This window comes from Megalops cyprinoides, chromosome 12, assembly GCF_013368585.1.
Source record: "Megalops cyprinoides isolate fMegCyp1 chromosome 12, fMegCyp1.pri, whole genome shotgun sequence".
NCBI lineage: Eukaryota > Metazoa > Chordata > Actinopteri > Elopiformes > Megalopidae > Megalops > Megalops cyprinoides.
Window position 1 is genome coordinate 31341047 of NC_050594.1, and position 27869 is coordinate 31368915.

The window sequence follows — 27869 nt, forward strand, 5'->3', positions numbered from 1 at the left end:
TTTTTCTGTTGTTCATTTTTACATATTCTGTCCTTGGTGATTATTTTCATTCCTTTTTTTGTGTTATCTAGTTTTATTTTTTCATCTTTCCTTATTCTGTTTTTCTAATTAAGTTTATAAGAATTTAAAGGAGATGGTGAGAGGGAGCAGAGTATTTTTACCAGTAGTTTTCTATGATGGGGCAGAGCTGTATATGTAGTTGCCTACTTTGTCATTCAGGCAGCATGGGCATGATAACCTATTACAAGGTAATAATAAGCATTGACTATGAATTAAATTGGATCTCTTTTGATCCAACATGATTATTATTTGATCATTTTATTTCATTTCATTTTATATCATTTTATCCATCAATATTATTTTCTTCTGTACTTGCTTGTGGTTTATTTCACAAGCCTAACTGACGTAATTGAAAAAAAGCCCAGGTGTGCAATGCTGCAGGTATTTTACATGAAACAACCATAAGGTGTGGGAATATGGACAAATTCAGTGATTGGCTGCAGGGTCACAGGTGTGTCCTGCCTGACAAGAGAATTGGGCAACATCAATGTGAAAGCAAATATACTTTTACAGAATGCACTGGCCAAGTGATGTTGGGATTGATGCAGTGCAGAAAGCATCTAGAGGAAACAATCTTGCAGAGGATACAGCATTGCAGGTATCCACACCTTTTGGGCCTTGGGGGACTTAAAGCCCACCCTACACCCAGGGTCAGACGTCAGCTGTACTGTCAGATCAAGCTGTCTACTATGACCTCAGTACCAATTCAGAAGAACAATACTTCGACCATTACGCTGCTTAATAGAGTGTAACTTCTCAGGCTCATGAAGAAACATTGGCTGAGTTTTTTTTTTTTTCTTCGGGGGGGGGGGGGGGTCTCAGGGAGAATTGGTGGGATGTGCTGTGTCCTGACTCATCCTGCTGCTCCCTCTGGATAGAGCTCCCTTTTCCATCTCCAGTAGAAAACACTAGCATTGCTTGCACACTCAAGCTGACAGTGTTATCCATCTGCCCATTGTGAATCCATGCAGTAGAGTCCCTGACTCCAGCTCTCTCCAGCACACTGCAAACTGCACATCCCTGTACAAAGCCCTGAAGGTGGGGGTGGAATCAGCATTAGGGGTAGAGGAGAGAAAACAGAAAGATGAGGAAGAGCTAGAAAGGAGAGAGGAACAGGAGATGAAATGAAAGGGAACATGAGGTCAGTCGGGCAGGCAGGAGCCAGACAGCCATCCAAAAAGCTTTCTCTCTGCACTGTGAAATGGACAGCACAACCCCATGGTCAGCATAGCAACAGTCACATTCGGTTCCAAAGAAAAGATAAAACAAGTAGAACAAAATACATACGAAACACAATTCTTATGCATCCTCAGTATAAAATCGCCACGGTCCTTTCCCCTCCTAATATTTGTTAAGCCTGGACCTCCACACCACTCTGCTTAGCTCCTACCATTTCTAATTGCGCACACCGATTCATTTACACTGTCAGAAAACAGCAGGAGAGAGAAACAGCGCAGGGCTCTCCCCCTTTGGCCACCTCCCAAAATAAAATGGATCTCATTCATCCCAAGATTATGTTTCCCTCTTTCCTGCTCTCCCTTTATGTATCTAATATTTCTAATTTACCATCGTCCAGGAAAAGCGACACGAGAAGCCATAAATTCCCTTCTAATTCCAAATAATTCCGATTACATGGACGAGTAGTTTTCAATCAGAAAGATAATCTTGATGATAGATGGTGGGATAATTGACTGTCTCCGCGACGTAAATATTGTGTCGTTCTATTAATCTCGCCGAATGAGGTGTCAAAGCTGTCACTCATTCATCAAACAGAATTAGGAAATATAAAGAATAAATAAATGTACGGGAGCGAGGAGGGGTTGGGGGGTGGGGTTGGGGGGGTCAGTGAGAAGAGGTTTGTATCCAAACAGCTGATAGCAGGTAGCCCAGCTAATCAGTGTTTAGCAAAGCAAAGAAAACAGCATTGGTCACACTGTCCACCAAAAAAAAACAGTGAGCCCCTTTCAGGATGTGTTCCTTTGCATTTTCCCAGACAGATCAAAGCACACTGTGCAATTGATATTTTGAAACATTATTTTACATTGTGTTCCATCCTAAGCTATACCAGGGACCAATTCATTAATAAAGATATCCTGGACATGTGTATTTTCAGTTCCATGAACCAGCTTTGTCATATATCTCCCTGCTCTCACAGGCTGAATTAGACCATAAATATTTTCATGGTACCATCGGTGAGAGGAGAAGAGTGATGATAATTGCCATCTGCTGTTGGCTTCTGAGAACCTGGAGAAAAAGGCCTTGAGAATGCACTTTTGAATGCACCATACAGGATATTAAAGCTCCATTATTGGATGCATATGCAATTAAAATATTTTAATTTTATGGGTAGGTTAAAAAAAAATGTTCATTTGTAACAGGCTGTTCACAAACCTTTGTGGCTTGTTTTCGGTCGGGCCGGGGGAAGGAGACGGGTTCTTCCCACAGCGCCCTTATGTTCCAGGTAGGCTGATAATCTGCAGGGGAAAAAAGAGAACCAACTGCTGACATCTTCTTAATTTAATTTATAAAGATCATAATTAATGACCTGAAGCCTGTAAGAGACCCCATTTCAGAGTCAAAGACAAAAGGCCCCCGCCATAAGAATAAAAATGAAGTTTTCATTGAATTCTGAATTAAATTTCAAATATCAGTAATTTAAAAGAAAAGGTCAACTCTAATGGAGTTCCTCCTACGATTTTAATGTCTCATAATTCTCTTTAAGGAGCCCACCTGGCATTGCAGGAGACACTAATTGTTGGTCATTAATTAATTAAACCATCAGGTGTTTGTGAAGGCAAACAAAGCCTACGGTGCTCCTAAATCACTGATCACCCCCGACATCGTTATTAACCACCATCAGGTTAACTTTCTGGCTTGACGCGTGACAGATGATATTTTGTCAGGACTTGGGCCACAGATTTATCTGCGTTATGAAGTAAGAGGAGCACTGGGCTTCCAGTCATCAGAAAAGACAATTAAGTTAACAAGCTGCTAATTGCTGCGTGTACCAACGCAAAACAACCCACAAAAAGAGCTGATGGTGGCTTTCAGTGAGGTTTTACACCCATTTGATTCAAAATTACCCAGGAAGATTTTTGGCTTTAATTTTCTGCAATGGTGCATGTTAGAACAGACATTTTTCCTCTCTGTTCTTGAAAGCGCTGCTTTTGCCGCTGCCCCCCTCTCAGTTTGTTTTGGGATCACACAGGAGAGTGAAGAGTGCTTAATTTTCACAGCACAGATCATTCCTTCTCCAGTGCCTGATAAATCAGCTATGTGCTCCCCACCCTGGGATGGAGCTGTCTCCCCCCGCTCCTCTCCAACCCCCCGCGGAACAATCTCATCACACCTGCGACCGCACCTCGGCAGGTAATTTACGGCGCGGGGTGGGCGAGGCGTGGCGCCCCTCTCGGGCCGGGCGACGAGGCTTAGAGAGCCGCGCGGCCCCTCATAAAGCTGACATCTTCACTAAACTATGCTAACACGGCCGCTGTGATTTGTATATGCAGGGACCCATGGCGCTCAGAGAGGACTGGCCGAAAGCACGAGGGGGAGAGGGGCCGCCGGGGCCTGGGGGGGGGTGATTCGATTAGGAATCCAGGGCCATGGAGGTGATCAAAGGCGAGGCATGCCGCTCAGGAACACGGGGGGGTGGGGGAGGGGGACCCTGGGATCTCATGGCAGGCTCGGGAACATACTGGCACAGATTCCTCGCAGCGCTGGGATTCGCAGGCCCCCTCGGACGAATTATTGGTCCAGGTGCAGCGTTCAGCGCAGCACAGACACCTGACTCCTGCCGCCGCTGGAATGCGCAGCAGCCCAGCTAACAGGACTTAAGATGTCACCACAAATAACATTGTTATTATTCAAGGCTTTGTTTTTCTGTGCCAGGATGACATGGTCAAATGACTGAGCCGTTAAGAGCCACACTGGAATTAGGGCCAAGAATTTAATTTATGAAAATACTTTTACATGTGGACAGAGCCAGACATACATTATTCATGTAACACTTCTGAAATATTTTACAAAGTGTGCAATGATTTGAGAGCTGAGAGAATTGCAACGACACTCAAAAAGGAAGTGTTGATCACTTCCAAAGCCCAATACACTCAACAACCGTCTTCCAGCCTCTGAGAGTAGGCCCACGTACACACGCATCATGTGAATTAGCTGTGTCAGAGCTGAGAGCAGAAGCACCTGGAATCTCCGCCAGAAAATAAAATGCACAGGAAGTGTTGTGGTTACGCTCGCCGGCCCCCAGCACAACAAACCAATATCACTTACAAAGCTCCTGAATCAGACTGTGAACCGAACCAGAATCACGAGAGCCGTGTCAGCTGACCGCCACAGCCCAGCGACACTGCGGCATCCGGGCCGGCCCTATATCATGCGTTTCCAGAGCACGACGAGAGGAATCACGCTGGCAGGATTAGTGCTCTGTCCCGCGATTGGTCCCCTCTGCCTCCTGCTGTCTGTGGACTACCCCTCTCTATAAATACCCCCTGAGCGGGCTCGGCTGGCAGCGCTCGGAACAACCTGTCCACTGTTCACAAGCGTGTGATTGACGACCTGCGTGTTCTTTACAGCCGGACAGGTGAGGCTTATTTGCAGACTTTGATGATTGCTGCACCCCAGTCCTGACCCAGCCGCTGCTAATTTAAGAGCCTCCCCTTAAAACGCCGCCTATAAAGGCTTATCATTTTATCTGCCGAAAAAGGAGAGGAGGGAATGAGCTTCTTAATATAATCAGTTGTGTAATCCGCTCCTCCACACTGAGATAAACAGTCTGGTGTGTGAAACTGTGCGTGCGAGGGGGCCAGACTCCACACGGGTACAAACACACAGCATTCTTTTGGCAGTGACTCCGGGATCCGTGAGGGACAGACAGATCAGCAAGGGGGAGGAGAGGCTGCTCAGTGTGTTTGGTAACGCGTGGGGACTTAGTGTTCAGATGAAAGTGTTCCACAAGAAACGCTACAGCCCAGGGTGGTGGGAGGAGGCGGCTCAGTGGGGACAGTTTCTACAGGGCACTTAATATGAAATGGCCATAAGATCATCTCAGCGGTCCCACAGCTCCCCAGCCTCCAGAGGCCAGCCCTCTGTAGCAGACACCCTCGCCCTGACAGGACCGCGTAAAGAACCCACGTTGGCATGGGAGGGTGGATTAATGCAGTTTTTGGGTTTGAAAATTACACTTGAAGTAATCCGTGCAGGCTATCAGAAGTCAAAGACTCCATGTAATCTGCTGCACCTGCTTCCTCTGCTCCACGAGGGATCTGGCTGGAAGTCTCTGACTTTCTTTAAGGGGTAGACATTTAGCTAACTGGGGCCTGGGGCTAACTGCCATATTACTGTAAAAGATACTGGAGAGAACCAGAAGGCTGAATTATATTTGTGGTGGATCTTGCTGTGCATTCACCTTAATGGCAAAATGAAACAGTTCACAGCATGAAGGAGTCACCCTAACCCTAACTCCACCCCTAGCCCTAACCCTAAAAGACTGGTGAAACCCAAGCACCTGAAAGACAGTGAGACAGTGCTGGGGAGAGTGCCCCTGAAACAGTCTGTTCAGTGTCTATCACACACACAGACGCAGTACCCACAAACCTGGGAACCATTTGGATTCCCCCCTCACCAACCACCCCCTCCACACCTGCTGGGAGGGGGTGCATCCGTTCCCCGTTTGAAGCTCTGTCCTAATCTCTCTGTGCTATCTGCCGACCCCCATGCCCCCACCCCACTCCCGTGAGCCCCACTACTGCAGGGGCAAGGCGCGAGCGGCAGATCTACTTTCGGGGATGCCTGTCAGCGGCCCTCGAGCAGGCCGCGCGGACCCGGTGTCGGAGGGTGTCGCGTTTCGAGGGGGCGACACTGTGGGCCCTCTGTCCTGCCCGTGGCCCGGCCTGAATGACTCCTTTGATTGGAGGCCCGAGGCCTGTCATCACGCGCCCTGCCCCGGGGCAGAGAGGGGGCTTCACGGCCCAAAACACCTGGCAGGTACAGGGGACCACGTGCCGCGCCCAAACAAAGGCCACTCTGTCAGCCATTTATTGCAAATTAATCCCCCCCCAACCCCATTCTTTTGCATTCATAAAATGCTGCAGGGAGAGAGGGGAGGGAGATTATAAATGTGGCGTGTGCCTGCAGGATGAATCGTATCGGGAAGAAGTGGTATTTGTACGGGAAGTCAGGCAGATGGAGGCACAATAAAAAAAAGATACGAAAGCCATCTTCCTCCTGAGCCAGTTTGACAACTGATAATGCCCCCTGTTGGATATCTCATGCGCACCGTTCTCCCAAACAACACCCTTGCAGATCAGGATCAGGAGAGAAGCTTCCCACACATGTTGTATTTAGCTTTTCATTAAGGGAGGCCAGAGTCAAGTGGTGGCATTTTATGGCAAATGCATCATTAAGTAAGAATTTACACATCCACTCTGCTTAACCGGCCGCTGCAGCAAACGCAACAGCCGCTGATCACATCCCAGATCTTCTCTGACAGGAAGTGGCCATCCTCGGCACATTCACACAATAAAAGGCTAGCACAGAAGCATAGTGGTCAGAAGCAGGGCTCATAACCAAAAGATTGCTGGCTTGATTCCCCACTGGGGCACTGCTGCTGTACCCACGGCAAGGCACTTAAGGTTCCTCTGGAGAAGAACACCTGCTAAATGACAATAACGTAAAAGGACTCTGTGGAATACTCTGTGATCGTGGTACGCTCTCAGATGAGAAGGGGGGCGTGGCACAACAGATGAAATATCACCAGGAACTTATACACAACAAGTATCTTTCTGTCTGTCAAGCATTTCGTCAGTTTCGGGCTCTCCCCCGCAACCCCAGGTGTTCACTTCAAAAAAAAAAAAAAACCTGAAACCTGTCCTCTCCAAAGACAGAGTCCAAGCCCCGATCCTCTTTTTACCCCCTTATCTGTGTTTCAAAGGCTGACGATGGAATTATCTCCGTTGGGGCCCGGGGAGAAGGGAGGACAGCTACCGGCAGCTCTCAACATGGTGAGGAAACTCCTCGCTTCCCTCACAACTGGCCGCTTAAATGCAACTTCAGGCTAATCTTTACGAAGAGAGATGTGGGCGAGGATAGGGGCTCGTTTTCGACCCCCTCCCCTCCCGGTCTCCAGCAGAGGAAAGGGCCCTCCATTGAGGGCGACACCGGCCCGTCCCTTGCGCTTCCCCACACCCAAATGCCCTCCCTCCCCACCCCACGCGGCCCGTGTGTCATCAGATAGTGGCCGCCCCCTCGGAGGAAGTGGCTGTCTCATGTTCAGGTGGGCGCAGTGCAGAACTGTAGGAACGCGCTGAAAGGTGAGGCGTGGCCACCGAGCCCGTGGGGGGGGGGCAGAGAGGCCAACATGGGGCCAACGGAGGGCTGTCTGCGGAAGGAGGGGGGATATTGAATGAGCGCGCTTCATTCAGCCCCCGAGCACCTGTAACCACAGACCAGCCTGAAACGGGATACTCGCATGTATCAAACGCATTGTTTCTGTAATTACAGACAAGAAAACGATGACACGAATAATCTTCTGTGGTGAGGCGATACGCTGAGGATGTTTACAGCGGATGACTGTGAGACACACAGAGACAGATGCTCCCCTGCAGCGTATTTGCACTGAAAAACAGACCCCTTACTGTGCAGCAGAGCACCACACAATCACAAACCCCACAGTTACTTATCTTAGACCTACTCAGATATCATAGTTTATAAAAATTCATACATCAGGATTTTTCTTTCCATTTGGCAGTATAAGTATTTCTTTAGCAGACTTTGCTAATTGATTAACAGACTCATAATAGATAATTGACCTTATGGAAGCGATGGATTTCCAACACCCGCTCTGTTCGTAAACCCCCGCGGCACAGCTAGCCTAGTCCTCTCTCCGTTAATCTCCATCTCTGTCTCTTCCTCTGCCTCGCTTCTCACACGCAAGGTCATCTCCCAACGACTTGCGACAATCCAATTAAAGAACCCGATGGACAGCGCTAATTGGGAGGATTTATAATCCTCTTTTATGATGTTTTATGAGGGAGTCCAGCGTGGGGCATTACCATTTATATGCCGGACCTGCCCGTAGTCCAATACAGAGAGTGTTCTGGAACACTGTCCAGCAGAGAGGCCCACCACGGCCTCCTACAAAAACAGCCTGGCCTGGGAGCGGCTCCTCCACGCCCCCCCCTCCCCCCACCCCCCTTTCCCTCGGGCAGATTGGGGCTCTGTCAGACAGGCTCCATTAATGAGAGTGTGGTTATTGATTGTATTGTCAGGCGGCTGACCGGAGCCTGCGCAGGGGTTGAGTCCATCTGCGGACAATGCAGTCAGTTACAGCTCACTGCCCCATCTAATAAACTACAGTCAGATTAATATCACGTGCGCCTGAACTCTGCCCGACGCTCACCGCCGCCTCTCAGCACATCCATCGAAGGGTTGAGGGGGGTGGTGGGGGGGCTCTCTGATCTCATAACACCCCCCTTGTGGCAGTTATTTATCTTAAACATCTGATAGGCGAAAAGGCTCACATAAAGGTGAGGGCACAGGGCCCGAACAATTGCTTTGTATTTTCTATTATGCTTTATATTTACACCTGTGAGAGACAGAGGGTCTGAAGTTATACGTTTGTAGAGGAATGCAGGAAAATTACACAAATGCATACAGCATTGTCAGTACTGCTGTCACACTGATAAATCCTCTGAGGGGGAAATCTCATCTCAGTTCCATCCAGATTGGGTTTATAAACTTCAATTCACTCTTTCTTTGCTTTGAGCATTTTAGAATTCCCATGTCTACTCACTTGGTATTGTACAGTAGAGTTCTCATATCTATAATTGTGATTAACAAATTGCACACAATTAACAATGTGAATCTCACACAATTGTAAAATGTCCACAAACTTTTTGTACCCATTTCAATTTACTGAGTACATTTGGGTTTCAGAATGTACACGAAAAATGCATACATACACACACACACAAAACATATCCACACACAATGTCAGGTATTACACAAGTCTGTGTGAGGGCCAAAATTGCTTCATATTGAAACATAACCTGTTCCAATCAAAGCCCAAAAATGCGGTCCGTCGGGGAGCTCTCGTCCCCTGAAGGCAGAGAACCCCACTCAGCTGTCGGGGGGGGGCACCAGACATTTTCGCTTTCGGAATGTAGTAATAGGGGTTTCCGCGCACGACTACAGGAGGGCCAAAGACAGCCCCACATCCTCGTTTCTGATGGTATTGCATCCCGCAGGATGCCATCCACCGGAGCTAATCGGGATGTCAGGGTTACCATTTATGAAGTGATTAAGGTATTCCATTTTGGGACGCGGTGCTGGCCCAGCGGGCCGCCGGCCACGACCGCGGGCAAGCCGCCCCCGCCTGGCAGCGGCGGGAGCGATTACTCCGGAGCAGCCAGCCAAAACAGGAAAATCAATAAACAATCTCAACGTTTCTGAGAGCCTTTCTTCTGACCTAATAAATGTCTCAATTCGCCGTTATGACTTCATTTCGCTTTAACATCTTCTTCATGTGCATCTTTTGCCGATCAATTAGAAAATGGAGTGGCCCCTGCTGCCCCCGCCCCTTCCACCCCCACCCCAGTCACACATGCATGCACAGGCACACACACACACACACACACACACACACACACACACACATAGAAATGGATGAAGAAATACACACTTTAGACTCTCAAAGAAGCAGAAGAGGATTTTTTCAGAAATATAAGAGATTTTAAGGGAGGGGGGACAGGGGCCTCTTTAAGATTAGGCCACCAGTACAGCACACATGCGGCATTTACAGAGAGAACAGAATCAGCAATGACATGTTAAGACCTCAGCCTCACAGGGCAGAAATTCATACACAGATTGTGAGAACGCTGAGAAGGCCAGGGGTTTCCCCGATAGGATTACATTATTGTCCCCCAATGTCTTGTGCTGTTAACTCAGAGACGACCCAGTGTCAGTCACGGAGCACAAGAGCCTAATTCCGGCGGATGTAGAGCCGCCTCTGTGTTTGTTCGGGTAAGGAGGTGTTTGCACCCTGCAAGAGTCTCCATTTCCCTGCTGTCACTGGCAATGACATGTACACAGCTACTGCAGTCTGTCCCACTGTCACGCGCGCTGGTCTGAAGCAGCACACGGGGGGGCTGGGGGGGGGGGGGGGCAGGTGAGCCATGCGCAGGTTCCAGGGGAGCTCCGGGTGTGTGGTGTCGTGCAAGGCCCCGCCCGCCCTCCTTAGACTCTGCCACTTCTCATTACCATCAATCAGGGCAACAGTATCTCTATAGAGGGAGAGGAGCAGCAGGGAGGCTGGGGGGCGGCGGGGTGCAGAGGAGGCCTGGCCAATGGGGAGAAGAGCCCCCCCACCATGCAGGGGCATGCAGGATGTCTCTCTGGTGGCCTTGAATAGCGGGAGAGCCTATCTCATCTGCAAGCGGCCGCTTGAAGCAGTACCCCAGTGAGTCCAGCACACGCCAAAAACTTCAGCATGGAACATTTGGCAACAGCAAAAAATGTCTGTTATAAAGATAAAAAGTCCACATCAAAGCAATCCTGTCAAGGCACGGTTAAGATGTTTTCAAAGCAATGCAAAAATTAGGGAGACCTGGGGAGGGGAGAGACGGAGATCAAGTTTTTACATCTAGGTGGTAAGGTGCGCCGGTATATCAGAATGTTCCGTAACACACCGGCGTGTGTATGTGTGTATGTGTGTGTGTGTGTGCGTTCTGGTTGGGTAATACGACTGAACGGCAGCCATAAGCCCGGGAGATTGATGGGTCCAGCTCTCTCCCCCTGCGCTGTAAAAGATTATCCGCTCACCTAGTGGAAACAAAGCTGTGATGGAAATTCGTCTCGCATCATCAGCAACAAAATATCTACACGCCGAGCCCGGAGTCTCTCATTTTTCATGGGCTGTATATTAAATAAAAAAAGAGCATTAAAAGGAAGAGGGTGGCCTGAGTGATAGCGCTAGTTAGTATTTTTAAAATGGGCTGCTTGAATCACGGAGATTATAAGGTTTTTATTGGCTGTCAGGAAACACAACTTTCGGCGTACCTCACCCGCTGAAGCTCATAACGCTCTGATTAAAATGCCAGTGGAATGAGAAGGAATGGCGCTGTTCTACTGCAGGGGGAGAGGCGTCGATGCTGGGCCCCTGATCCACACAAACACAGAGCACAATAAATGGCACAATTACAGCCTGGGGCTGGCTCCCAGAATCCGATCCGGAGATGCAGAATAAATAAAAAGTCCAGAATCCCAACCGTAGCACATCCGGACACAATCTTTCCAGTGTGCGAATCCCTAACCTTGGCTGCCGAACTGCAGCTGCACCAATGCCCTGCATGTGAAAGCATGAGGTTTGCGCTCAGACTGATTGCCTGTGCATGCCAATTCTCCAACTGCTGTTTTTGACACATGCACAGTGGCAGACACCAAGTCCCAGCAAACAGAGGCAGATACTTCTAAATGCATCAAGGGGTCAGTGAATCTCAACAATTTGTAACAGCTGCTATCCTTAAAACACACTGTTTGAGATTCACAAAGTAAAGCATGCTGGGAAAAAAAGATGGAAGCTCTCTCCCTCCCCTTTTCATCATCTCTCCTCATATGCCAGTGATGGGAGGTAGGCTGGCTGTATGGTTAGTTAGGCCATGATCCATGTCATCCTTCAGAGGAACATATGAGGTCCAGCCTGGGCTCTTCTCATGGTCAGATGAGCGCTGGACATCCCACCTTCCAGCCTGCAGCCTTACCCCTCACACTGCCTGCCTACCACCCCCAAGAGTCACCTCCCCATGCACAACTCCAACCATCCAGTCCACGCCGGGCCCGGCAGACAGAGAGAGGAGGCAGAGGACAGATAGGCTCGGTGATTGCCCCAAATCAGAGAACCCACTCCATCATCGCGCCGGCCCTCGTGCCACCAGCACTCCCTGAGACGGGCGACGGCAGCCAACAGGAGAAGGGGAGGCCGGGGAGACAGGCAAAGGCAAACCTTATGTAAATCACGGTCTGAAAAAAAAGCTCATTTCCCTGCCCCGGAGCCAGCCATGAAACAAAGGGCCATGGGGGGGAGATAGTGACTGATTTGTAGTGGCTGCCGGCCTTGTGGCCGACTCTGTGACTGCACATCAAACTCTTAAACATGACAAAGCTTGCTCTTTCTGACTAGAGGAAGCCATTGATTTTTCTTCCATTTCACCATCAATCTAGTGGAGAGGAAGGAGGGGGTTGGGGAGGGGGGGGGGGGTGAGAGCAGAGAAAGACAGACAGCAGAAGATGCGATTTGTAGCTCTTGACTGCCGGAGTGCAGAGTGATTTGCTCGGTTCTCGACGCGCAGCAGAGTGGCTGCAGACTCCTTCTCCGTCCGACCACAAGATTAACAGTGGGGGACCTATTGATTTAGCTCCCAAAGCCTCGTTAGTCTTCTCTCAGCCAAAGCAATTTAGGAACGGCGCCTGTATTTACTTTTCCTTAATAGTTGCGCACAGGATTTCGGTGGTTTAGGATGTTCCGTCTGGTTGATTTTTGGCTTTCGTACAAATGTATCACATTCTGCAAACTGTGATTGCTTGTGCCACGCGCATTTATAATAGCCATACATATACTGAATCAACCAAATATTACCGGAAAATTGCATCTTTACCATTTGGTTACATTGCACAATTACACACTTGTATATATTGTTAAATTAGAATTAGGATACATACACATTCAAATGTATGTGGAACAGAAAAATGAATCAGTTTCGCTCAAGGGTTTTGAGTCAGAGAACTAGTGATGGTATGAGTAGTGATCTCTATGGCCAGACTCATCTAAGTGCCAAATATGAAGTCTCTAAGCTAAATGGAAGTGTGCAGGACAACCCCACAAAGCACACAAAGGGACTAAAACCAACACAAATTTTACAAACCACTTTCCTCTGTCAGCTGGACACCAGGGCATTTTCATCTCAGAATTCAGGACTCTCTCAGGAACTTAAATACACATGTATGGAAGCAGCCCCCCACAGACAGCTCCCTGGCACAGCGAGGACCGCACGGACCCCGCAGAGGAACACGAAGGAGGCAGACGGAGCCCAAAAGGTCAGCGGCGATGCACCGCCCGGCACCGCGGAGAGCTGCAGCACGCTGAGAGCTAAACACCCTCCCAGGTTCACCCCAAGCCCAGGCAGCGGGACAGGAGACATCATTAGCCGGAGCGCACGCCTCACCTGTCTGTCTCAGCACCGCGGCGCTTACCTTATTTGCCTCACAGAACAGGAGCGGACGCCACTGGGGCACTTTGTGCTTTCGGCATTCTGCTGCAAATGTGGAACTCACACATTCATTCTCAGCACACGCACAGCAAGAACACACTTAGCACCCCGATTGTTTTGGAGTTTTTTTTTTAATATTTAATTGGAGTTACACATTTTTCAATTACTTCCAGATAAAAGGTAAGATGACATACAGTATATCAGTAAAGTGTACATACAAAACAATCAACCTAGGAAGTAAGATACAACAGACTTAATTGGGTCCTCCTCAACACTTGTGGATTTAGTATTCAATAATGGAACAATACAAACAGAATAATACACTTGAACATTCTCGAGGTGTAGTGAGAGAGAGATGCTTTCCACCATTCCTGGCTGAAATATCAGTATTATTGACATCAATATTTCAGGTTCTCAGATGAGACCTGGTAAAATTGAAGCTGGATCATTAGATCTTTATCAATTTTTTCCAAACAAAACAGTACAGTCTGATTAGTTTCTTCTACTTTACATAACCCTTGGCTAAAATACAGATGTATATTCCAACACATTATGCAGACAGCTTTATATGACAAGTAGAAGTATGTCATGTTTGTGTACTTTCCCTAGATCTGTGTAATACAGAGTATATTTGTGTGTTCATTCCTGTCAAACATGTAGATCTCATTTTCAGGCCACTGATTTTCAAAATTAAAGTAGGTTGCTTTTATTATTTTCTAGGACTCAAGAATCCAAATGCTTGTCCAAGCTGTACACAACTGTGTACTGTTTAGCTGCCAAAAACATCTCTAAAACCCCATATACAATAGTACAAAGGTTATATGCAGACCAGGAAGTGGCAAGAGTGTAAATGACAGAAAAATGCAAAAGGCAGCTGGATATTATTAGAATCTCTCCGGATTGGTTACATTCATATGAAATGGATTTAAGTATTAAACACTAATAAATTCCCCTCACTGTCTTTGGTCATACAGCATTTCAGGACAGGGAATCATTTATCATTTAGAGCAAATGAAGAAAAAAAAAATACAAAATTGTTTAAAAAAAACACTGTTCATAGCACCACAAAATACTTACGGGAAAATAGCTGACAAATTTCCTGACTGATCTGGTCCTTCGATTGAATGGTTTACGCTTCCTACATAAAGCAGTGTGATAGGAGGTTCATCTGTAAATCACACAAAGAAGTCTAGTTTTCCCCAAGAGAACATGTGGGTCTTTTCTTATTATAATGTGTAGTCACTCAGGACATATGAAGCTGAAAAGACATGTTACCTACTGTACATCCAGGACACACACATTAATGCTTCATTACCTCTGATGTCACAACTCAAAATTCCAATTTTTCAGTTTTTTCAGTAATTAATTGGCTGCCATTGAAGAAATGTCATGAATGGCATAGTCAAGTTTCTATTCTATCATGAGATCAGTACATATTTATGGTGAGATGATGTTCCAGCACATTTTATTGTTGAAGGATACGAATTAAAACATGAATAGCTGTGTAATATCTACACATATACCATACTATATATCTAACACTGAATAACAAGGCAGGAAACACTGAATCATTTGCAATGCCACAGCAATTATGCATGCTTCCATAGCTATAATTAAGACAATAACAAACAAGAGAAGATTGTGCTCATTTTTCGCACCATATAGAATAGCTGCCTAGAAACCCAAGAGGAACTCTGGGTCTTCTGAAATACATCAATATGGGGTGGAGCTTTTGACCACCCTTGACTGGAAAAGTAAATCATATGCGGAGTGTTCCAATAGATAGTGTTCTCCGAGTCTAATTTCAGTTACTTATTATATAAATGTCATAAGGATGACTTATCTAGGACACATTACTGGATGGATTCAACTTATCTGTGGAAACTATGTACGTGTCCACTTTCAGTGCAACATAGTTAGTTGTGGAGTTTAACTTTCTTCTTTAAAGTTCTGTAGTTTACCCTCTACAGAACTACTATGGATGATCATTTCAAGCTGCCATTAAGCTTCTGAAGGAGCATTGAATTTGCATGTTACAGACTTTACATGTGTTAACACTTTAGCACCTTCATGTTAACATTCACACGACATCCTGTTCACAACAAGGATCCTGTCTGTAAAACAACATCCTGCCTGTAAAACTAAGAACATTATTTCAACATGCATTTTGCAATACTGTATAAGAGGTCATTCCATAGACTTAAAAAAGCAATAAAATGACAGAATGAAGAATTTCCTAATCCCTACAATAAAGTATCTACCTCTGAAATAGATGTCTTTCATGAATTCAGTCATTGACATTTGTGATATAATTTGACCTCACCACAAGGAAACACTGCAATAAGTATACATTACTTAATATAAAACTGCACTTGGGGACTGCAACCAACTTTGAGGCACAGACATGGTGACTGTAATTACCTTTAATAGTAATGCTGTCTTATGTAATGTTCTGTGTATATTTTACTCACTACTTGCAACAATGGAGATGGGGTGAAATTCAGTATTGTGCGTTTAGAATGGAGTAACTGTAAGTAGGAGAGTTCACACACCATACCCCGCGCTCCACGCGTTTGCATAGGTGTCTCTCAGCCTCCATCTCGTTATCCACCCGAAACGAGCAACCCATGCCACTCCGGCCGAGAGGCGGGCGGGTTCGGCCAGGCGGAGAGGGCGGTGGGGGGGGCGTGGGGTACTGGAAGGGCCCCTCCCAAGTTCATGCAGAGTTTATGACTACATTATCTCCCCCTGTCAGTGGGTCAGCGGGGGCCCCCGTGGCGGGAGACAGGGCGAGCATCACTCACTCACGCACGTCCTAGGTGCCTTTGTCAGGTGATTGCTGCCGGAAAAAGGAAAACAGATCAATACATCTCCTCCGGGCCTGACAGGTAATCCTTACCAGGGATGAAATATGAGCGGTATCAGCCCGCTGGATTTCTTAACTGTAACAGGGCAATTGACTGCTCCCACGTGACACTCTCCAACTTCCTGGCCATTGGAAATCCATTGTGTACAATATTTGGGTGTGGAGGGGGTGAGGGGGGTGGGGGGGGGGGGGGTTGATGGGGGTCATCACCATTGCGACTGCTAATTACTAGTGTGGGCGGCAGGAGGCACAACTCCTAGAGCTCGCACAGTCAATCATGGGTTGACAACACGGACACGTCCCCTGTCTCTGCCCTTTGTCTGAAGCATCAAAGCAATGATGAGGACACTGATCCAGCAGTGATCTTGTGCTGGACTTAAATGCTCTGTGAAGGTGGAGAGCTCATGAGCCACAGTGAAGACCACCAGCCATGCATGGACTAGTAGCATCCACTTCCATTTGCTTAAAGAGGTGCCTTTAACCAAGGCAACCTGGTTAAGGCATTCTACAGCCGGTGTGTATGCTGGAACGCGCTGCTATGGGGGCTTTACTGGATGATTTGCCAGTGGCCTTACACACTCTGCAATAACACTGTCCTTAACCTGCAGTTACTCTGGTCATGCAAAAGCCCCTGATTTAATCCATCTGTGTGCCACTTCCTGTCCCCTTCCCCCTCAGAGGCGTGAGCACACTCTCCCCAGGCTGCCACCCCCTCCTGTGCTTCGGGGGGCGCTCCGCATGCTCCCACAGCCGGGACAGGGGCACATCAAACGCGTGAGGGATCCCTTTTAATTACCCCCAATCTCATCGCCCCTCTGCGGAGTCTCCTGATCGGCTCTCTAATGTCGCCTGTAGTGCACAGATATGCTCGATTGGTACATTTCCATATTTTAAAGCTACGCGTACATATTGAGCCAGATTGCACCGAAAACCCGGACCAGCTCACCAGTCAGACAATACTGACCTGCTGCAATCGCTGCTTTCGTTTTACAACGGCATCTCCAAATTGCCTCTAAGTTCAAAGACTGGACGTATAGAGGTGCGACTGTAAGGAAAGACTACCTTCGTCTGAATGGGAGAGGATGACGGGGGGAGCACATCACGCGGTGAATCTGGCCCCCCTCCGGTTTATGTAACATACGCCAAGACAGGCACAAATGAGGCCAGCAGGTGAGAGGAAGCGCTCGCCACTCGGCCCTGCGCACACCAACAAACATTACTCGCCGCTTTAATGTTGGAAATCCATTTTTGAGGATTCGCTGTCGCCCACTTTAATGTGGGGGGAAATTTGAATATAGAAGGTGAGCGCAGGAAAAAGGACTACCCTGGAGGGACCAAAACACAGACTCCCTCTGTTGTGCTAATGAGAGCCTTTGTGCTGTGTGTAGATTTTCAAATCCATGCTAATAGGAGGCCTGTTCTTTGTAGGGCCCACTTTCGGAAGGTGCGTCTCTGAACCCGACCAGCAGGAGGTAGCGCGGCCTTCTGATGGCCTGGTATCTGTGTGTTAGCGCGCCGCGGTACCTGTTGGTTTGACGTATGCAGCTTTCAAGTGCCTCCTCCCTGGCGTTTTAGTGTCCCTGCAGACGAAAACGCACAGCAAACTCAAACTGGGGCGTAATTGTTTAGGCGCGTGGGGGCGGGGGGGTGGCCTCTGTAAGCCACAAGCCGCACGGCCAAGCCGAGGTTACTTCGTTAGTAGCCCTTGAAACCTCCTCGCCGCTCATGGAAATGACTGAGAGAGAGGTGATTAACAGGGCTTGATTGCATTAACATTTTTTTTCCTCTCCTTTCTTTAAGTGCCGCGTGGAAAGGGTTGTTTCAGTGCGGAGCAGACAAAGAGCAGCAAATTTGAGTCCCTGTGTCTTTTCTTGTTGTTGTTTTTTTAATCATTTTGAATACTTGCTGTTCTTATGAGGAGTAATTTGGATCTATCTCTTAACCCCCATCTCCACCACCCAGAGTAGCACCTCTCCGGTTTGGGGTGCCCAGAAGAGAACGCCCCGCCCCTCCGACCCCCTCAGTCCTCCTCTTGTTCTCTCTGGGTGCCGAAGAAGGTCCCAGGCTTGATGAAGTCCTGCTTCTCTGAGGCCTCCGTGGCCAGCGCCTGGGGCTCGCTCCTGGCCCCCTCCGCCGCCTCACTCAGGCTGTCCTCCTGGAAGGGGATGCACGCTGAGGGGGAAGAAAGCAAAGCAGACCCTCAGATCCTCACATTGTACCTGCTGCTGAAAGTTCCACTCTGGTCTCCTCCTCACCCTTGCCCCTTCTTCCTCCTTTTCCCTGCCGTCACTCTGTAACATCACCTGCAGAGTCTAAGCTTGGAGACCATGTGACCAAGGCCTTCTGATGAGACTGCTTAAGGTACAGGTGTCAGTGAAAGCTTGGTCATCAACCAAAACAGATTTCCTGTTTCAAGTATTAAGGTAACGCAGCACTCCCTATTTCTAGCCCACTTACTATATTATATATATACAGTACCATTTAAACGTTTGATTAAGATAATGGCAAACAAGCATTCAAAGACATTTTGCTTCAAGTCTCATCAAGACTCAATGCTTAAATGCTAGAAATTTGTTCCTTAGACAAATATAAACAGTGAAATTGATGCCTATGTATGAATTTAATAAAAAAAACACTTTAAAAAAATTGCCTATTTTGAAGTTTTTTTTCTTTTGTTTAATAATTTTCTTGTCACTGCATAATTCCTTTTGTGTTATTTCACAGTTTTGACGTCTTTGCTATTATTCTAAAATGTGGGAAATAGTAAAAATAAAGAAAGAGATGTGTCCACACTTTTGACTAGTACTGTATATCCAACAAAGCCAGACATTTGTGTCAACTTAGCAAAGGTTAGCTGTCAATTCTTGATTTTTAAGCGCTGAGGTACAAGTGTATAAAAGTTGTTAATGGAAGTTAATTTTGCTATTTTGCTATTGTACCAGTACTGTGTGTGTGTGTATAGTATATATACATACACAAGTTATACAATAACCTGTAATACACCTAGTAACTTCCACAAACTATAATGTGTAATACAGGTATTACTATGTAATATAGTAAGTTTTATAATTTGTTTTTTGTGGTAGGAACTCTGCAATGAGCAGGGTATCCTATGCTACACTTATTTCAAATATCACATGTGATACGCCAGTTGGTTATATCAAACAGCCCCTCAGATAACAGGAAGCTATGTGGGATTTTTACATTTCAGAAACCCTGAGCCCATCTGCTGACAAAATAAACATGACTTTTTATGTGATGGAAAAGGTTTTGTTTTATAGTACTTCAATTAGGTGGATGCCTTTTTCATTATTACTCAATAACTAGACATTGTTAAAAGAGTATCTTCAAGGAGAGGAAATGTTCCCATGACTCACAACTGTTTGTGATTAAACACATGTTTTAGAGGAAGTTCAAGAGATCTAACAGTCCACTGTGATCTTAAAATGCTTAAGTTAGAAAAACATACAGTTTCTATCATCTCAAAGAGCCAGCAACTTTTTGGACAAAAAGCCTTTCTTTCTGTGATGTCACTTGAGGACAGCACATTACATCTGTATTATTTGGTATTTACAAGGGCATGCCCATACCTTTGCTCACAAAGTTTTGACATTTAGTCTGTTCATTATCACTACAGTTGATTATTGAGCTGGTTATGGAAAGTGAACACAAACATCTGGCTATCCATCTCAGTGCTGAACAAGGACAAAGCACTTGGGTAGTGAAATAACTGGTACACATTTTCTTACAAAACTAAAAATCATCCTATTTGTACCGAAGCTACAACATATTGAATGGTTTAAATGAATGAAAATTAAGGTGAATTAAGATGCATCTGTGTCAGCTGTCAAAGACCTAAAAAGGCTTTTACTGTGAGGTGGGATAACCCACCACCGCTGCCACTGATATGTAGCCCCCACCTTATATATTTTCTATAAAGCTGAGACTTTTTAAGAGTTTTGGAGCTTGGCACAGAACATTTTCTTCTTCTGCCAGGTTCTAGGATATAATTAGGTTCCTACTTATTTTTTGCAATTTCAGATGAGGCATTTTGTTGTTAAATACATGGCGGAATAATTCAATAAATTTATACACAGACGCAGGTTTGCTCTTAGAATCGTAAGAATGTCCACGACCACGTAAAAAGAAACAAATAAAACGCAGATATGAAAAGCGACTGGATCGTTTCTGAGTGCCAGCCACTCTATCAAGACGTCAAGAAGTCAAAGTGAAAGAGTGCTTTAATCACGGGCCTGGCTCTGCCCGGCGCAACACAGCGCTCCTGCGCAGGCGCATCCATTAGCCTCGCATGAGAGCGCAGCTGACTGTCAAGCCTTAATAAACAGTCCTTGTCAGGCTGCGCAGCAGTATGCGCAGGTTTGCGCAGATACATGAAAATGAGGCCCACGAACACAAGGCAGAGGACCGAAAGTGACACTGCAGCTCGTGGCTGTCTCAAAGGATTAGGCATTACAGCAGTCACTCACCGGTCCCTTTGCCACTTCCCATTATATCTCCCCCTGCCTCTTTCCACATGACTTACCTTCCGAGCTGATCCGGCAGGGAGAATAATTGATTAATATTTCTTGAGGGAATGATGGTTAACCTTGGTTTCTGTTAAACCCAAACTCAATTACCTCGGGTGAATCACGGTCAAAGTTATGAAAACCCGGCCAATCTGCACATGATCGCGTGGCGGACGGCGTTCGGGATGACCGGGGTTGACGCGGACACGTTCAGAGGCAGAAGAAGTCGCACGCTGCGTTTCAGTATCGCGTTGCAGTGGAATTTTTGACGCCTGCCCTCTGGCGCCTTGCCTGCTCTATCACTGCAGCCTCCAGATGAGCTTCAGTCGAAGAAGCAACAGTTGGAAACTGGAATTCCTCTATCCACTTTTCTCTTCTAGTTTTCAAATTATTCTTGAATAACTCACGTCAGCAGCATTTTCGCCTGAATAAGCAGAAGTTCAGTTGTTAACGTATTATGGTATATTAGCACTGTAAATATTTGATTCTATACTAGCAATATGAGGGGGCTACCTCTAGCATTTAGGTACCCACATGCAGAAAACAGTCCATGCCTATTCTGTTATATTTAAACTGTTTCAGGTACACGGTCAACCTATCGGAGTGTTTGGGAATTGAACCTCCTTGTTCTAATCCCACAATCAAGATCAGGGTTGGATCCCATAACCATCATAGGGTACAGAAGTCAATAAGTGAAATGAATAAAGCTGCAGTATGTCTTAACAGTGACAGGTGAAACATGAAACGATAATGCGTAATAAGTTTTAAGGAATGCGGTGAGATTTGACTTTAACAGGAATATAATTAATCCACCCGCTTGTTTCGCGCAATAATGGAGTGCAATATAAAAACATCACAGCACACTCAGATGGCACGGTGCCTAAATACGAGCCATCCGCAGTCGTTTAGCCACCTCCCGCCCTCCGCTTCCTAATCAGCTAATTATACTCCGCCGGTAATGGCTCGGCTGATTCTAACGGCTAGATGAACACAACTGAATAGGCGTTTAATAATTAGCCGGCACAAGCTGCCCTACCGCCAGCCCTGCCTCCACTTCACTTGGCTGGAAGAGCGCATTCAAATTAAAGCACTTGAGCTGGGGGGAAAAAAGAAAACACCAGGTCCTGCTTCCCCACACACTCCCAGCCCCAGCCTTCAAACACAGAGGCAGCACTGACGCTTAATAGGGTCCCGCTTTCTCAAAGATGAGGGAGATGTGCTTTGGGGGGAGAGGGGGACACACAATGCTCCTCAGGTTCAAAAATATGACACAAGCAAGGGCGGGGGGGCACTGTGACAGCAGTTAAATGGCAGAGGGGCACAGAGGGGCGTGGTTTGGACTCTCAGGCCCGAAACTCTGCGTGTTCCTCCACACACAGTGAGTAAATCCGCACGCAGTGAGTAGACTGTTAGGCCTGCGGCCACACACAGGAAGTAGACAGGCCCGCCTCCTGTTCGGCACCCAAACTTTTTTTTTTTGCTGGAGTTGCAGTGTCAGGAGCGGCAGGGAGAGAGGCATGCTGCATCGGAGGAGGTGGGCTCTGAAGGACGCGGGGGGCGGGCGGGCAAGGGGGCTAGGGCGAAACAGTGCGCCGGGCTGCAGTTCTGTCAGCAGAAGTGATGGCTGAGTGCTGCCGTTATTCGTCATGTTCTGCCACGCGGCCCTCGCACCGGCGCGGGCGTTAATGAGAGGGGGCCGGCCCGCCGGGGGAGGGGGCGCTCGGGCCTCAGGCACAGGCGATCTGTCACCGACCCTGGCCCTCTCCGGCGGGGGGGATTAAAGGATGGCCCCCGCATACAGGAGCGATCGCGCCCCAAATAAAAACAGGACCACCAACTTCGTGGGGGGGGCGCTTGCCTGCACTGTCTTCTTTTTTTTTTTGTTTTTACTTGGTGAAAGATGGTAGGATTCAGCTAAGGGCTCAACTGGACTGGACCATTTAGCACAAGGTGCCATGAAGTTCTGGGTGTGTCTGAACGACTGATTTCACCTACAGCAATTATTCAACATGGATGGTGCCCATCCGAAAATTCAGACTCAGAAAGAAATTAACTGAGCGCACTTCATTAGAAAAAAAATGAGCTGAGGTATTTCACGTGTGTGCCCACCGGCAGCCTAGTACTTGTCCTAACCTTGCCTCATCGGACACAAAATTAAGACAGAAAAAGGAATAAAATCCAGCAAATCTAGTCAAAACAAACTAGATAAATTAATTATTTATAGCATTAATGTGAATTATATTAACCAATTATAGGCAAATGAACCTTTTTCTCTCCATTCTCTCTACCTGCTTCTCTTCTACAAACCCTCTAACAATATTCTAACCATCTCACAATATAAAGCAGTGAGTCTCCAACTTGAGTACCACAGTAAAGCACCTGCCGCAGCACTGTACTGCTAACATGTAATGCTATATCAGAACTGCCTCACACGTACCTTGCACTGCACACCGGAAGGAAATCTATTAAGTGGACTGAGGGTGAAGTTGAACCAGTTGGACTTAACTTCATGTAACATTGAGGAGTTAATGGCGGAGGGAGGTGAACTGAACAGGCACTTTAACCCGGAGGAGCAGAGAGGGCTCTATTAAAACAGACGTCTGGGCTGATAAGTTCTTCACAGCCGGCTCCAGCAGCATGGCTGCTGGGTGGTAATGAGGTGCAGGTTTGCAGACTGAAGCACAGCTGGGGACTGCAGCAGCACTGCCCTGAGGAGCCCTGAGGGACACGGCCTGCTTCCCTCCTCATCACAGAGTCCAAAAGCAGCCAATCACAGAGCCGTAAGCACCCCTCCACACTCCTTACTGCTCACTCACACACAGACAGCTACAAACTCCAGTTTGCTCACACACACAGCTACCATACGTAGACAGTGACCAACCACATATCACTCAGACACACAGCTCACTCACACACACGCACACCCACTGACCCTGGCTCATTCACACACAGAGACACCAACAGCTCAGGCTGACCATGACCCTGGTCCACTTCATAGACTTACACATATGGATACACCTAGATATAGTGTACACACACACACACACACACACACCTATACATACAGAGAAACATATGCAGGAACACACAAACACACACACCCAGACACACAAATACAGCACACACTAAGAAAACATTCACTTCTCTTGCCGAAGTTATAACCAGGGCTGAATCACTCACATGAGTAAGCCAGACATCCTGGTTTCAGGACAGTACTTAAAAAAATGGCAGGAATGAGTACACATTCACATTCGGATACAGTAAGAGTTATGGAAATGTTGAAATAAAGAAATCAGAATTAATAATACAGAAATATTCAGGTCTTATTGGCACCAACGAATTGTAAATGGTGTGAAAAGGAAATGGTGCATGCTGCATCCCCTGGCTCTCTGAATATTACTAAGGCGAGGTATGGAGCTGTGCGGTGGCAGAGTAAAGATTTATACAGAGCCCCAGCAGCCAGAGAAACTGACACTGGGTGACATCCGCCACATGATAAATCACTCCAGCCACTGCGCACCACACTCGCTAACCAGAACAACACACACCACGCCACAGAGATCGAGGCACAGCAAAACAGGGACGTGTTTGGGCATTATTGGGGTTTTTAAGATGAGTGTCACATCCGAGCACACCACAATGCTGAGCCATGTGCACTGTTCTTAGCATGGGTGTAAATGAACAGTTTAAACCCCAAATGCGTGCCGAGGGCCTTCACCAGTGTTTATCCAGGAGGACCTGGTGGTTGGAAGGGGTGGGCTTTAGGGAGGACCGCCCTGTTCCTGGTTCCCTTTCGTGAGAATGTGTGCGCGTGGGCTGGGAGGGGAGGGGGGTTGTTGGGGGCCACGGGCGGATCTTTTTTTAGTTTTATGGGAACCAGCGTGGCGCAGAGAGGTGAAGGACAGAGTTACGGGCCGCTCCATCACTCAGTAGAATAAATGAATGCGATCTGTATCCCAGTAAAACATAGGCTGTTTTTAAATTCCACCTCTTTTATCCAAATGAATGATGGACCCCAGTACAGTGCAGTGCGCGGCGATATTAATATACATCAGAGGCCAGCGCCCCGCACTAAATCAGGAAACCACCGGCATTTGTTATTTAAATGACAAGCGGCGGCCGCAGGAGCAGCCTGGGGAGGGGGGGGACTTATAGCAATGAGGTGGACAAACCAATTCAGATTTCAATCCCGCAAAGACGCGGGGCGAGCGACCATCAGCGTAATGAAAAACGGCAGCCACCGCCGCCGGGTGCCGACGGGCGAGGGGGCCTGCTGCGCGGTGCCGATCCCAGCCGCTTCCTGTCGCGACGCTCATCGGATAGCCCCTCATGCCCAGAAAGCTGCCTCGCACGCGACTTCCCCAGTACCGGTAAATAACAGCAAGACACAAAACCAGGGATGCACAGTCAGTCCCCCAAGGCCTTCTCACCACGTTCTGCAACTTAATGATGGCTCGGCAGCACGGCGGGTTTTGTAATTTCAAACACTTCAGACACAACCGTGAAACACAGCCAACAGTGGTTGTGAACCACTGTCTCATAAACCCCTTTGTCATGAACCTGTCCACACACAAAAGACCGATTCTTATGCACATCTGAGCTATAAAACAAGGCATGAGAAGTTTGTTGGTTTGATGGGTTTTGGCTGAATGATACCCATCTGCTGACCTAGAGTTACTTGACAAGCTTCCATAGTGAACTACAATTCCCAGCATGCAAACACGCCACTCACAATCACGTAGTGTAATAGATCTTATAGAATCTTATCTATCCTTTATTGATCTAATTTGGAATTGGCTTAAAATGGCAATGGTAAATGTTGCACATTTCTAATCTGTTATCACAGAGAAAATGCATGATGCTGCACATTTATTTGACATTACTGGATTTTATTTAACAGTGCCTACAAAATATAATTAGCCTTATTCTAACTTTCTTGCCTTTTTGAAAAGCAAAACAAACAGTTTATCTGTAATCACAGGGTAGCCCCATTTTCCTTCCATTTTAGGAGTCCCCTTCTGAGGTACCCCCTCCACCTGGTGCTTTAAGGGGCAGCTTGCCCTGACACAGTGTAGGAGTGGTCCCAGGCAGCAGAACTTGCTTCCAAAAATGAACCGAGTCAGAAAGTGTACCTGTGGCTGCACTGGGCACTGCCGTGGTCTTCCTCCTCCTCTTAATGTCTCCTGTGCAGAGTAGTCCCAAATGAACACTCGTCTGTCTGTGTATGAGGAAGATAGAAGGCACAGACAGATTTAGTAACAAGGACAATAATGATAACAATAATGATAAGGACAGTGATGGTGATAATGATAATCACAATAACCATAAGAATAAAACTTTGGATAACGTAGGCACAGAAGGGGACACATCATAAAAGTACAAAGAGAAGTACAATTGTGGCGAAGGACAAGGGGATAAAACATAACAGACAGCAACGAACTGTAAAACCCAGGACAAAAGATAAAAGATAAAAAGTCAAGCATAAGCCAGATTATATAAATGATTCTCAAACTGTGATTTAAATCACCAGAGGACTCAAGAGTTGCAAAACCACTTAGCAAGGAAACTCCAGAGGCTGGGATCAGCACCACTAAACAGGATCTGCAAGAAGGCACAGCTTTGTTTTATGGGTAGTAAGCTGGTCGGTTTCAGAGGTCCTTCACTGCTATTGGCCTAACAAGGAGGAGGGAGACAGGCTTTTTCACTACTGCAGGTGAGCAGCAGCACTTTGCTGCGTATCACAGGTAACCAATGGAAGTCGTGGCCCTGATATCGTGCCAGAACTCTAAATAGGTGCTTATTCATGCTGCAGAGCTGTGAGTCATATGAAGTTTCTTCAGAGCTCCTGAATATGCAGGATAATATCATAATATCATAATCATAATAGGTTAAGATGAAAGTTACAGATTCTCAAGTTGGCCTCTCTGCATCAGAAAGTGAGGAAGGGGAGCTTTAGCCTGGCCACATTCCCCAAATGGAAAAATATCACATATTTCATTCGCATTTTGCAATTTACCATCATCAAAAGCCTCCATGGCATCTTTTTTCCCACTCACTATTTAAACAGGACAACAGAATAGAAAAGCTGGATATCTTTGCCACCTTGAGGAGACCAATGTAACATTACAAAGCCTCAAGGGAGTAGGAGAGCAAAATCCCACAGCTGACACCAGAGTGGCTGGTGAAATCTCCTGGTGTTTAATGGAGGGGACCTGCTGGATGGTGCTGATGGAGTTTTCTTCACGTTAACAGAAATATCAGAAGGGGTGAGAGGAGGTATGTGGGGGGGGGGGGGGGGGGTGGTCGCGCGTCTCTGTTGCTGCTGGACGCAGATGAACAAATTACCTTTCTGGTGACCCCTGGGGTCATGTGTCAGGAGTCCAGGTTTGGGGAGGGGCCTTGATTGCTGTGATGTAAAGTTTCGGTCAAGGCTTTCTCTGTGGGTGAGGTGGGGGGGTGTGGGGGGTGGGGTTCTGACAGGGGCAGGTACAGGCACTGTACCAGATGGGTTTACACGTGTGTGTGTGTGTGTATGTGTGTGTGTGCATCTGTCCTTGTGTGTGCATACATGTGTGTATATGTGCTTCCAACATGCTCACTGTGACCTGCTGCAGAATCATCCACTCATCACATTAAAGGCTAATTACAGGTTTGGCCCATCAATATTGCATACTTTGTTAAGAATGTCCTCTGAACCGTACATTTTCCCCACTGGCCTGAGGTCTTGAGAAATTATTTAACTGGCTGGTGCAGTTTATGTTCAATTTCCACTTATTAGAACTTCAACCCATGACAGAAATAGGAAAAAAAAAACATTATCTTTGTACAAGTGAATTTATGCTATGACTAATGAGATGTAATGAGAAAAATCCTTAATATTACTCAGCACTAACAAATATCTACATATCAAAGGATTCAGAAATGTCTAAACACAGTGGTAGCCGTGAAGGAAAATGCCTTTACTTGCATGGCTTTCAAAATGCATGTCCAAATGAGACACCTGCTCCAGCCTGGGTCATCCTAGGAAGAGACGTAGAGCCGACGCGGTCCGTGTTCAGAGATAGCCCGTGTCACGCCGGGCTTTTAACAGCCCACGTTTTCTCTGACCTCAAAACCCGTAAATCAGACGACGTGGGTGGATGG

The 27869-nt window shown here is 47.0% G+C and overlaps 1 protein-coding gene across 2 annotated transcripts in view; it reads right to left on the reverse strand.

Moving 5' to 3' along the window:
- Positions 1-15871: 15871 nt before the first annotated feature.
- Positions 15872-27869, reverse strand: part of LOC118787407 (G patch domain-containing protein 2-like) — a 30605-nt gene continuing 18607 nt past the window's right edge. The window contains exons 9-11 of one of the 2 annotated variants that reach the window (XR_005005371.1): positions 25859-25944; positions 18171-18372; positions 15872-16173 (exon numbers count right to left, since the gene is read on the reverse strand). Coding sequence is in view for 1 of the 2 variants with exons in the window: in XM_036542959.1 (XP_036398852.1) it covers positions 18221-18372; positions 25859-25944 (238 nt within the window). In the remaining variant the exon portion in view is untranslated. Of the gene's footprint in view, positions 16174-16382; positions 18373-25858; positions 25945-27869 lie in introns of those variants that run through there. The other variant, XM_036542959.1, reaches the window with a different exon arrangement.